The sequence below is a fragment of the Ceratotherium simum genome, chromosome 8 (genome assembly GCF_057802395.1).
Source record: "Ceratotherium simum simum isolate JZ-2026a chromosome 8, ASM5780239v1, whole genome shotgun sequence".
NCBI classification, from domain to species: Eukaryota; Metazoa; Chordata; class Mammalia; order Perissodactyla; family Rhinocerotidae; genus Ceratotherium; species Ceratotherium simum.
In genome coordinates, this window is record NC_141907.1 from 63,375,716 (window position 1) to 63,388,988 (window position 13,273).

General features: G+C 35.4%; 1 protein-coding gene across 1 annotated transcript in view; it reads left to right on the forward strand.

Annotated features, from left to right (window-relative positions):
• MRPL1 (mitochondrial ribosomal protein L1) overlaps positions 1-13,273 on the forward strand; it is a 78,143-nt gene that overhangs the window by 28,426 nt on the left and 36,444 nt on the right. Inside the window, exon 7 of the mRNA XM_004430866.3 lies at positions 10,795-10,901. Within this exon, the coding sequence (XP_004430923.2) occupies positions 10,795-10,901 (107 nt within the window). The remainder of the gene's footprint in view (positions 1-10,794; positions 10,902-13,273) is intronic.

The window sequence follows — 13,273 nt, forward strand, 5'->3', positions numbered from 1 at the left end:
TCATGTTCTGTACTTAAAGCAAATTCAGATGTACTCTCCAATTCTTTTGTTGTGGTAGAGTTTTGTTTGTTTGTTTTTGATAGCCTACATCGAATAACACATCCTTATTAGATATTGCACTGAGGTTTGGCACTTTTTATTAGGGCTTTCCATTACAGTAGTGTTTGTTGCCATGCAATCAGACTTATATTCTTTTCGCAGTAAGACCTGAAATTGAACATTATTTTAAAAATTAAACCAGACTTATAGTTAAATTTCATGAAAATATTTCTCATAATTTTTTTCTAATTCAAGCTCAACAAAACCAAACAACACTAAATATAGTCAATTAAAACTGAAACTGAGGGCCGGCCCCGTGGCTTAGCAGTTAAGTGCGTGTGCTCCGCTGCTGGTGGCCCGGGTTCGGATCCCGGGTGCGCACCGACACACCGCTTCTCCGGCCATGCTGAGGCCGCGTCCCACATACAGCAACTAGAAGGATGTGCAACTATGACATACAACTGTCTACTGGGGCTTTGGGGGAAAAATAAATAAATAAATAAAATTTAAAAAAAAATCTAAAAAAAAACCTGAAACTGAATACTGATTATCTCTGTATTCAGTTAGCTCTTTGCTTTGCATGGTGAACTGGTTTTTCAGAAATTGATTTTTGTCACCTTTGCTACTTTATCCATTCTCTGAATAACCCTTCTGGCCTCTATTTTCTTTAGCATTGAGGTTTTTTTTGATTACCATTTTCATCACAAAATTTGGGACTACTGTTTTTAGTCTGAAAGGTTTTCAAGTAACTTATTTTTGTATTTCAAATAAGAAAAATTTTCTTTTGAAATGTTTATTTTTGTTAATGGCCTTTACTTTATTTCTAGTTTCATAATGAATCATAGCTTCTGTATACCATGGTCAAGTTACCTAGGTGTGTCCCCCCGTCATTTGCTTAACAAAGCATCTTGAAAAAACAGACAGACCTTTTCTCTAACTTTTTCTTTTCACCCCCCCACGATCTGTTTAACAGCACTAGCAAAACGTTTGTGTTCTTTAAACATGAAGACAAACGATTAACCTGTCAAAAATGTTAAAACAGAATACACCAGATGTGCATTAGAACAAATGAAGCTTGTATTATGCATTTTCAGAGCTTATCCAGATTCTTGTTTAGTCCCCTTATATCCAACAAAAGACTTTAGGGTAAAATAGAAATCACGTTTTGAGCAAATGGGTGAAATTAAAAAACAAACAAACAAGCCCCTGCAGCTGAGCTCATTAGTTCCCCATTTTGTCTTACACTTTGTTTTACTAACGGGAGTGAGTGTAACCATCTTGGCTAGTTTGAATATGCACATTTTGCAGGTGTTTAATGCTGCAGTTTTATTCATTTTATTTTAATTGCTTATGTAACTGTAGGCAAGTTCTCTATTTTTCAGATGCACGTTTGGCTTGTTTTGTTAACATTTCCTTTTTATAAAAAAAGACATGTAAAATTTTAAAATTTCTTGGAAGAAATTGGGCTTCCTTTTGTTTGTCAACTAGCTTTTTTTCACCCAATATAAGTGCCATCTGAAATTCTTTCATCTCTAATATAGATATATCTTGTCGATGTATATATTTTTATTCCAAATCTTATCTATTATTTAGCATTTATTAAACAAAAAATACTAAATAAAAATATCTTCACTTAATGGATTCAGTTTTCTATGGTACATATTAACCCCTGGTGGGTACTATAGCATATATGGAAACAATTGAATTCTTTTAAATCATGCTAAGTTATTGGCAGGTAGGAAAAAAAGAACATGATTACAAAATTGGACCCACTGATGTGTATTCCTCTTAACACATAGTTCTTAGAATTGCTCTTAACACATAGTTCTTAGAATTGAACGTCAGTGCCCCAGTTGGAGTCTTGTCAAAAGGATATTCTAGCAGGCTTGTCTGAAGAATATTCACATCTGCTGAGTAGGACACTGCTTGCTGTAAGGAGGTTGGTGTTATATCATATTTGCATTATTGAAACAATTAGAACTCTTTGGTTATAGAAAGAAAAATGCTAAAACATATGGAGGTTTTGCAGAGTAATCAATTTGAAATTTTTCTAAATCCTCCCCACCATGTATTAGTTTAAAATCTATTTATGTGTGAAAGACTCTGTTGATGAGTAGGCATGATTATAATTATTATAGATGAATTATGGATATATTACAGCTGGTTCTGGCACCCTTTCTCCATATCCTTTACTCTAGCTGTAGTGGCCTCCATGCCCTTCCTCATACACACTAAGTGTTCTCCCTTCTCAAGTCTTTGGACTTCCTATCCCATCTGTCTGTAATGCTATTTGCTTATTTGCCTGGCTCATTTTCTCATTCAAATATCACTTAAACAGGACGGCTTTCCATGACCATGCTGTTTCAGATATTACCCCCCACTTCTCATTATCAGTGGATTTCTCGTTATTGTGTTTTTATATTCTTTTTAGGGCTTATCACTCCCGGCATCTCACATTTTTTGTTTGTGGGTGTGTGTTCAGTTCCTCCCATTAGAGTAAGGGCATTTTTGATTTTGTTCACTACTGTACTCCCATGGCCTAGAATGGTACCTGGCACATAGTAGGCATTCAACAAATACTTGTACAGTGAATGCACATTTAATGCAGCATGTAGTTGATAGAAGATTTGTATTAAATATTGCCACTGAAGAATGGATTATCTATAATTTATGGATTTTTCTGGATTAGAATAATTGTATTTTTAGTTATTGAGTATCTGTTGTGTGCCAAGGCTTGAGTGTGATGGCTATGAACAAGACAAACAAGGTCCTTGCTGTCTCAGAGCTAACAGTTTTGTTTTCTGTGATAGACAAACTGGTTTAACTGAGCATTTAGTCATGCTCAGGTTTCTCTAGTTAAACAAATAAACACATACCCCTAAAACCTTTGATTGACTATCCTTTCTAGCTACGATCTTAGTCCTTAAGTTGTTTCATACTGAAGTTTTCAAACAAGTGGTCTTTAGTGGTTGGCTGTCTCCATTTCCTTACTGAGTGTTATTCTTCCTTACATCCTTCTCTTCCATAATTCAGCTAAAATGTTGCTCTCAGTAATAATCACTGATCTTTCTTTTGCCACATTTAAAGATATGTTCCTAGTTTTCTCTTTCTTGAAACTTTCTTTTATACTGTACAATCTTAACTCATCTCCTTTCTTACTAACTGTTCCTTCTTTGTCTTTCCTAGCTTCTTTTATTCTACTTGCTTCTTCCCTGTAACGTTCCCTGGTAAAGAAGAAGAGAGAAGGTACATCAGGGTGAAATACCTGACCATATAGTTGAGTACAGGTTATGTCATGGAAATTGAATAGAGAGAATTAGAGGAAGAGAAAGGGAAAGGAAGAAAGAAAAAGGAGAAAAGTGGAAGAACATAAAAGCACAGAGAAAAGAGAAAATGGAGAAAGAGGAAAGCAATTACATAGCAATAAGGGATGGTAAAGCCCTAGAAATGGTGAAGATTTAACGTTGGGCGATATTGAAAAGCTGAATAGAGCAGTGGTTAACATAAACCTCTCTCAGTCTTGGCTTTATCACTTACCGTGAACTTGAACAAATTTTTTAACAATTTTTTGCCTCTGTTTATTCATCTACGAAATGGGTTTCATGATAACATCTCCTCATACTGTTTTTATTATAATGTATGCAAGAGCTTAGCATAGGCTGGGTACATAACAAGTACATAATATGTATGAGCCTCTATTATTATTGACTCCCTACAGTTCCTAAAGTAGCTATTCATGCTCCAGAATTACTTTAGGAGAACTTATTCTTTTTCATGTCTTCATATATCATTTCTCCCTTCATAACTCATTTACTGAATAAGCAGATAATTATTGAGGGCCTACTATGTGTCAGGCAGTGCACTTAGTACTAAGGACTGAAAGATGAAAAGATAGTCATTAAGGAGATAAAAATTGAAAGGCGAGAGAGATGAAAACAAACTGCTACAATAAAATGTGGAAAGTGTACTAGTGGAAAATGTACAAAGGCTTACAGGAATGAGGTACTACTTTGTAGAATCAGATTAAATAAAGAAGGTAGCAGTAAGTTGAGAATTTAAGCGTGAATAGGCATTTTCTTTCCTGACATGCATTAGGAGAATATTCCAGGTAGAGGAAATGGCTGGTACTAATACATAAAAGTATGAGAAAGCCAGTTGTGTGCTGGAAATTATAAGTACCTTTCTATTGTTTGGTACATAAAATGTTATCAGATAGTGGCGGTCAGTGGAGTTAGACAGTGGTAGGCAGTGGGCCAGTTCACGGAGGGCTTTGTGTGCCATACCCTGGAGATTAGATTTTATCTGCTGTGTAGATAGGAGCCATTGAAAAATATCGCTCAGAAGAATGATATAAGATTTGCTTATTAGAATGACCATATGTGAGAGCTGTGTAAGTGATAGCGTGGTGATATGAGGATGATGAAACTTTAAGAACAGAGACAGTGAGGAGGCTAATGCCGTAGGCTAGGTAAAAGATGAATAAGGACAGAATCTGAGCAGTGGCAATGAAGACAGAGAAGAGAAAGGCTGTTGTGGGATATTGAGGAGGTAGAATTAACGGGAGTTATTGTTTGGATGTTGGAGGTAAGGGAGAAAGAGGAATCTAGAATGAATCCCTAATTTCTGTCTTGAGTAACCCAGTGAATATTATTTTATAAATAGATATACAGGAGATGAAGCAGGTTTGGGCATGACAATGAAATGATGAGGTGAGAAAGGGAGGATGAAGATAGGCTGGCACAAATTTATTATTTTCCTGAAAGTAAGTCAGTATTAAGATGAAGTAGGTTGTGATAAATAAATGTGCGCAATGTAATCTTTAGAGCAAGTAAAAAACTCATAGGCAGGGCCGGCCCGGTGGCTTAGCGGTTGGGTGCGCGCGCTCTGCTGCTGGTGGCCTGGGTTCGGATCCTGGGCGTGTACCGACTCACTGCTTCTCCGGCCATGCTGAGGCTGTGTCCCACGTGCAGCAACTGGAAGGATGTGCGGCAATGACATACAGCTATCTACTGGGACTTTGGGGGAAAAAAATAAATAAATAAAATTAAAAAAAAAAAACTCATAGACAAAAAGAGATATAGCTTAAAACTAAATAGAGAAATAAAAATGATATATTAAAAATTTTTTGTTTAAAACAAAAGAAAGCAGGGGCTGGCCCCGTGGCCTAGTGGTTAAGTTCGGTGTGCTTCACTTGGGCAGCCTGGGTTCAGTTCCTGGGTACAGACCTGTGCCACTCGTTGGCGGCCATGCTGTGGCAGCAACCCACATACAAAATAGAGTGAGATTGGCACAGATGTTAGTTCAAGGCGAATCTTCCTCAACAAAAAACAAAAGAAAAAAAAAAAAGACAGTAAAGAAAGAATAGAGGAACAAACGAGATGAGACAAAATAGAAAACACATAACAAAATAAAGACCTAAATCCAGCCATATCAATACTTAGATTAATTGGAAATGGAATAAACACTTCAACCAAAAGGCAGAGATTATAAGATGATGAAAAAGAAATCCAGTTATCTGCTGTCTACAGGAGACACACTTTATGTTGAAACACAAATTAGCTGAAAGTAAAGTGAAGAGTAAAGATATGCGATGAAAACAGTAAGCATGAGAGAGTTGGTTTGACTATATTAATATCAGACAAAATAGACTTTTAAAATAAGGAATTTACTAGAGAAAAAGGCTGATATTCTATAATAATAAAAGGGCATGCTTATCTAAAACAGAGCCAAAAAATACATGAAGCAAAAACTGACAGAACTGAAAGGAGAAACAGACTAATCATCAAGTACAGTTGGAGATTTTAATATTCTCTCAGTAACTGATAGAACTTACAGACAGAAAATCAGTAAGAATATAAAAGACTTGAACAATACTGTCAACCAGCGTGGCCTAGTTGATGTCTGTAGAACACTTCACTCAACAACAGGAAGTGTTATTTGGTGTGTACTTTTTACGTGTACAGGGAACATTCACCAGTTAGACCATTTGCTGGGTTATAGGGCAAGTCTTAATAGATTTAAAAAGATTGAAATCATGCAGAGTATGTTTTCTAATCACAACAGTTAAATCAGAAATCAGTTACCAAAAGAAATATGAGAAATCTCCAAATGCATTAAAATTAAACAACCCATTTCTAAATAACCCATAGATCAAAGAAGAAATCACAAGAGAAATTCGAGAATGTTTTGAACTGAATGACAATGAAAATACAACATATCAAAACTTGTGGGATACAGCTAAAAGCAGTACTTAGAGGGCAATCTTTAGCTTTAAAGGCTAAATTAGAAAAGAAAGGTTTAAAATCATTGTTCTAGGTTTTTACCTTAAGAACCTAGAAAAAAAGAAGCAAATTAAACCCAAAGTAAGTAGACAGAGGAAAATAATAAATATCAGAGTGGAAGTTAATGAACTAGGAAAAGGACAAATGACAGAGAAAAGCAGAAAGGAAAACTGATTCCTTGAAAAGATCAATAAAATTGATAAAACTTGAGCTGTACTGATTTTAAAAAAAGAGAGAACATAGATTATCAAGATCTGGAATGAAAGGGGGACATCAATACATGTCCCGTAGATGTTAAAAGATAATAAGGCAATATTAGGAACAACTTTATGCCAGTAAATGTGACAACTTATATGAAATGGGCAAATTTCTTAAAAGACACAAAGTACCAGAAGTGTCCAGAAGAAATAGAAAATCTAAATAGATCTGTATCAAGTAAATAATTGAATTAGTAATTTACAAATCCCCACAATGAAAAGTTCGGGCCCACATGAATTCTCACTGGTGAATTCTATCCAACATTTAAGGCAGAAATAATGCCAATCCTTCCCAACCTCATTTAGAAAATAGTGGGGAAGGAACACTTGCCATCTCATTTATGAGCTCAGCATTACCCTGACATCAAAGCTAGACAAGGACATCACGAGAAAAGAAAACTGCAGACTAATATCCCTCGTGAGCATAGAAGCAAAATTCCTTAACAAAATATTAGCAAATTGAATCCAGCAGTATGTTATGTATGTATATATGTATGTATGTATGTGTGTATGTATATGTGTATGTATATAAAGGTTAGTAAAGCTTAACCAAGGAGATTTATTCCAGGGATACGAAGTTGATTTACATCTAAATGTCAATATAATATACCATGTTAATAGAATAAAGGATAAAGACCTTAAGATTATCTCAGTAGATGCAGAGAAAGCATTTGACAAAATCTAACACCCGTTCATGATAAGAACTCTCAGAATACTAGGAATAGAAGTGAACATCCTCACCTTGACAGACCACATCTATGAAAAATCACAGGTAATATCCTTCTTAATGATGAGACCATTAAGACTGAATGCTTTATACCTAAGATCAGGAACAATGCAGAGATCTCTGCTCTCACCACTTTATAACATGGTAACAGGTCAGAGAAATATAGGGCATACTTATGGAAAAGGAAGAAATAAAAACTGTCTTGATTCCTAGAGGGTATGATCCTAAGATATTCTAGTAAGTGAATTCTAATAAATGAATTTAATAGGGGTACAGGATATAAGAGCAACACACAAAATCAACTGAATTTCTATGCACTAGCAATAGACAATCAAAATGAAATTTATGAAACAGCTTCATTTACGAGAGCATAAAAAACCAAAATACTAATGAATAAATTTACCAAAAGGTGTGCAAGACCTGCTCAAAGGAAACTACTAAATGTTGCTGAAAGTTTAGAGAATACCTAAATAAATAAAGGGATATACCGTGGCTATGGATTTGAAGTATAATATTGTTATGATGGAATTCTTCCCACATTTTTCCATAGATTTAACGTAATCCCAATTAAACTTCCAGAAGTCTTAAAATTTTTTTTTTTCTTTTTTAGAAATTGACAAGCATATTCTAATATTTAAGTGGAAAGACAAAGGACTTGGAATAGAAAAATGATTTTAAAAAGGGAAAACAAAGTTCTTCGAACAAAGTTGCATTACCTCATTTAAGACTTTACTATAGAGCTACAGTAATCACGGCAGTGTGGTGTGGCGTAAGGATAAGTGAATATAGGTCACACATTGAGAGTTCAGAAATGGACCCAAACCTAAGGGTCAACTGGTTTTTGACAAAGGTACCAAGATTATATTGAGAAACAATAGTTTTTTCAATGAATGATGCTGAAATAACTGGGAATCCCTTTCCTCACATCAAACACAAAAATTAATTCAAAATGGGTCATAGACCCAATTTTAAGGGCTAAAGTCATGAAATTTTAGAAGAAAATTTTCAGGAGAAAATCTTTACAGCCTTGGATTAGGCAAAGATTTCTTAGGATGCAAAAAGCATTAGCCATAGAAGAAAAAGTTGCTAAATTAGACTCATCAAAATTAAAAACTTTGCTCATGGGAAGATGCCACCATGGGGGAAATACTTGGCACACATATATCTAATGAAGGACTTGTATCCAGAATGTATAAAGAACTCTTATAACTCAGTAAGCAGACTGTCAACCCAATTTTTTTTAAAGGGGGCAAAGGAATTGAACAGGCACTTACAAAAGAAAATATACAATTGCCGTTAAGCACATGAAATGGTGCTTGACATCTTGATCATTAGGGAAATGCAAATTCACATCAACATGCTTTGGTTAGTAGACAAAGAGATAGAAAAGGAAATATATAAGGTCAAAAGAAGGAAGTTTTGTGTTTGTTTTAGGATGGAACTGGCTTAAAAACTCAAATCTATGTCATTACCCTCCATCTATCACTTTTTTCCAGTTTCTTGTTTCTAACTTTATACAGTATTCAGTATTCTCTCAGCACCTTCACTTCAGTATGTTTTAATGCAGAACATACTGTTTACTATTTCTCTTCTTAAGCTCGGTTCTTTCCCACTTCGTTATCATTACAACATCATCATTATGATATCAAACTCAAAATTATGAAGTCGTTCATTTGTTCATTCTTTCAGCAAACATTTGTCATATTGCACTCCTTACTAATTACCTACCTGCATCTAGGTGGAGATATTAAACTCAAGAGAGTTTGTGGCTAGAGGTATAAATTTGGCAGTTATCAGTGGATAAATGGTGTTTAAAGCCATGTGTCTGCATGAGATCACTTAGGGAGGTGTGTGTGGATAGAAAAAGATAGGCCTAGTGACTTAGCCCTGAGGTAGTTCAACATTTGGAAGTCAGCTAAGTGAGGGTGGCTCAGCCGACAAGAATAGAATGTAACAGCTAGTGAGAGTAGTGTTTCAGAGGACAAGTCAAGATACTATAGGAAGAGAAGCGATTTATACTCTGTGAACTACTGTTGATAGGTCAAGTTAGAGGAACACTGAGAAATAAATGACTATTGGATTTGCCAATGTGAAGGTTGTTGGTGACCTTGACAAGATTATTTTCAGTGGAGTAATGGGGATGATAACCTGATTAAAGTAGGTCTAAGAGAAAATGGAAGGAGAAGAAGCAGAGGCAGAAAGATTACACAGCTTTTTTGGAGAACTCATGCTCTTAAGAGGAGTATTGGATGGTCGCTGGAAGGCAATATGAAGTCAGTATTTAAAGATGGGAGATTTTATAGCAAATTTTTAAGCTGGTGACGATGATCTAGGAAAGCAGGAAAAATTGATAATGTAGAGGAGAGAAGGGAGGAGTGGTGTCCCTCTATAGGTGAGGAGGAGTGGGATCCAGTGCACAAATGAAAAGGGATGGCCTTCGTAAGAGCATAGACAGTTCATCCCTAGTGATAGGGAGGGAGGCTGTGACACAAAGTGTTGTGGATATAGATTCAGGTCAGTCAGCAGATAATTCTTGAGTTCTCACTGTGTACAAGGTGCTATTCTTAAGAAAACATAACGTAAAGAAAAAAATCTAAGTTGAAGTTTAAATAGCGATAGAGATAGTTTAATCAGGTGCCTGTTTTTTGTATATCACTATTAGCATCTTACTGTTTATTATTATACTATGTGTCATACTGTTTAGTACTCAATTACATAAGAATGTGATACTAAAAACTCAGTATTTTTCAGTATCATGGGTTTATTTTGGATTATTTATACATTTATATGATGGATTATTTTATAGATTTTATTTTAATTTGTTGTCCATGTTTCTAAAGTATGATAAGCATCATCACTGCATGTAGTTATTAGTTATCTATTATTGTGCAACAATAGTACCACAAGTTTAGTGGCTTAAAACAACACACCTTTACTATGTCAGCTTCTGTATGTCAGGAATACGTGTATAGCTAAGCTGGGTTCTCTGCTTCAGGGTCTGAGAAAACTCTAATCAAGGAATCGGCTGGGGCTGTGGTCTCATCTGAGACTTGTCTAGGGAAAGATTCACTTCCCACCTCATGTGGCTTTTTGTTAGAATTCAGTTCCTTGTAGGCTACTGGACTGAGGGCCTCAGTTTCTTGCTCTGTGGCCCTCTCCGTGTGGCACCTCACAACATTGTAGCTTGCTTCCTCAGATCCAGTAGGAAGAGGGTCTCTTCCAAGATAGGCATTACAGCTTTGTGTAATGTAATCATGTACACATAAGCATTCTGTTTCTTGGTTAGAAGCAAGTCGCAGGTCTCATCCACACTCAAGTGGAGGGGATCACACAAGGGTATGAACACTAGGAAGTGGGGCCACCCTAAAGTCTGTCTGTCGCAACTTATTTGCTATATTTTAACATGAGATGGATGTTTCTCTTATTCAGTAATTTTTGCTCCTTGTTTAGAAGTAGTGATAACTTTGGATTTTTTTATTTTTCTAACCAGATTCCATTGGCCGTGACATCCCCAAAATGCTTGAATTATTTAAAACTGGACATGAAATTAAGGTAGATGAAGAAAGGGAGAACTTCCTCGAGACCAAAATAGCAACAGTAAGTTACAGTGGAAATTATTCAGCAACCCTCTTTCTTTTTTGCCTAAGTGATTCGTTAATAATTATAATATACCAGTCCTTTGAACTTGTTCTTGTCACTAGCATTAGGAGTGGCACTAAATATACACATAGATAACTTTTTTAATAGCTTGGACTCATAAATTTTAATGGTACTATAGAATTCTTTCCTTGCAGAGTTATGTGCCAGTCACTGGCATTTGCTTGTACTTTGCCTTATTTGACTATTCTGTGTATGTTATTTTTGCCTTCTAATATTTTAAGCTTATTGAGAGCAGGGTCTTGATATTTTATATTCCCTACAGAACATTGCATAATGCTGAGCCCATAGCAGGTATTTAATACTCTATTCAAGGAATCGACTGGGGCTTGGAATTGAGTAATTTACTTTATTTTATGAATTGTTTCTGATTATCCCTGCTTTTGTTTTAAAAATTGTTTGCCTACTTACAAAAGGTGCTGGAAATCAATTTCCAAAGCCATTTTTAGGACACTAATATAGATATGTCAGATTTTTATAGGACTGTGTTTTTAAATATATAGTTATTTGCTAATATCTTTTTTATACTAAAGAATCTCTAAAGTGCCTATTTAATGTATGTAATTTTTTTCCTGTGCAATGACTATAGGAATAATAGTAGTATTGATGGCAAAATTTAAATGCCTACCAAGTCCCAGGCACTATTCTAAACCCTTTTCATATAGTCTATCTTTTAATCCTCAACCCTATGAGAGAGAAATTATCGTCCCCATTTTATAGATGAAGGCTTGGAAGCCTGGAGGGATTAAATAATTTCTCCAAGGTCTCACAGCTATTATAAGGCAGAATAGATATTTAAACTTTGGCAGTCTCCTCAGGAGTCCAGGCTCTTTACTGCTATACCATCTTGCCTCATGGCTGGAATTATTTGAATAGCTATTATTCCTCCTCCCATCTTCCCCTTAAGAGTAATTCTACATTATAGCCAACAGCTAGTGGTCCAAGCTAATTGAGCTATGCCCACTGTAGATCATCAGAAATATAGAAAATCAGCTAGTTTTATGGAAGGAAAACCTGCTTTAGAAAGGGGGCAAAGCAGATTTAATCCAGTCAGGGATTGAGAAACCCTTCATTGTCATCATTATCATCAAAGCTCATCTCTAGTCCATTTGGCCTTGAGCTCTGCTAGAATCTGATGTTGGGATTCCTTGTTTCCAAAAGGGCCTTAGCAGTGCTTATTGTTTCTTAGGGATGACAACATTGTAATGTAAAAAACAAAAAAAGCAAAACCCAAATGCAAATTTTAAGAGAATGTTCTAGAGCTCTAGAGACTTGGGTTGAATACCTGTTTTGCTACTTAAGGGATGGCAGACTTTAAACAAGTTTCTTAATGTTGTTGAGTCTCAAATTTCCTCATCTATAAAGTTTATATAGTAATATCTATTTCACAATGTAGTTTTGAAGATTAAATAAAATTTTAAAATGGTAGCAGCTATTGCCGTTACTGTTTCAGTTGGACTGTTTGGGACTACAGAATGTCTTTCTTCCCAGCTGGATCTTTTCTTTTTCTTAAGTAATGTTTTCAGTATATTCAGTAGTTAATAGTTTATATAGATCCTGACTCAGAGTATAGGAAACCATGGCATCTCATTCATTCTTTTCAAGAAATACCATAGTGATTAAGATATGGGCTCCAGATCAGACTACCTGTATCTTTTAGAGATATAATGCTTTTTTGTAATGAAAAAGAAATTAGTCTGTGTTTAAAGAGAATCTTTTTGAATACTACTTAAATATTATAGTATAGTAGGAGGTTAAAGAGGTGGGTTTTAGATTCATATTGTCTGGATTCAAATCCTAGTTTTAGATTAGAACTGTGCCTTCTTTGAGCACCTTCTTTGAGCCTCAGTTTTCCCACTTCGCCTATATGTAAAATGAGGTTAATAATGATACGTAATTTCCAGGGTAGGAAGGAGTAGATGAGATGGTGCATAGTAACTGTTAAGCAGACTTCTGCTTCTGGCTAAGATGGAGTAACAGGGACCTGATTTACTGTCCCAACTAAAACAATAAGCATTACGTTGATACCAAAACCACACAAAGAAAATGGCAGTCTAGTATCATTCATGAATGTAGATGCTAAAATTATAAACTAAATTTTAGCAAATAGAATCCAGCAATGTATAAAAGGATAACATATCATGACCAAGTAGGATTTATTCTGGGAGCGCAAGGTTAGTTTAACATTCCACAATCAGTCATTATAATTCACCATATTTACAAACTAAAAACCATAAGCCATGGGGTCATCTCAATAGATACAGACAAAGCATTTGACAGAATCCAACATTCATTCCTGATTAAAAAGTCTC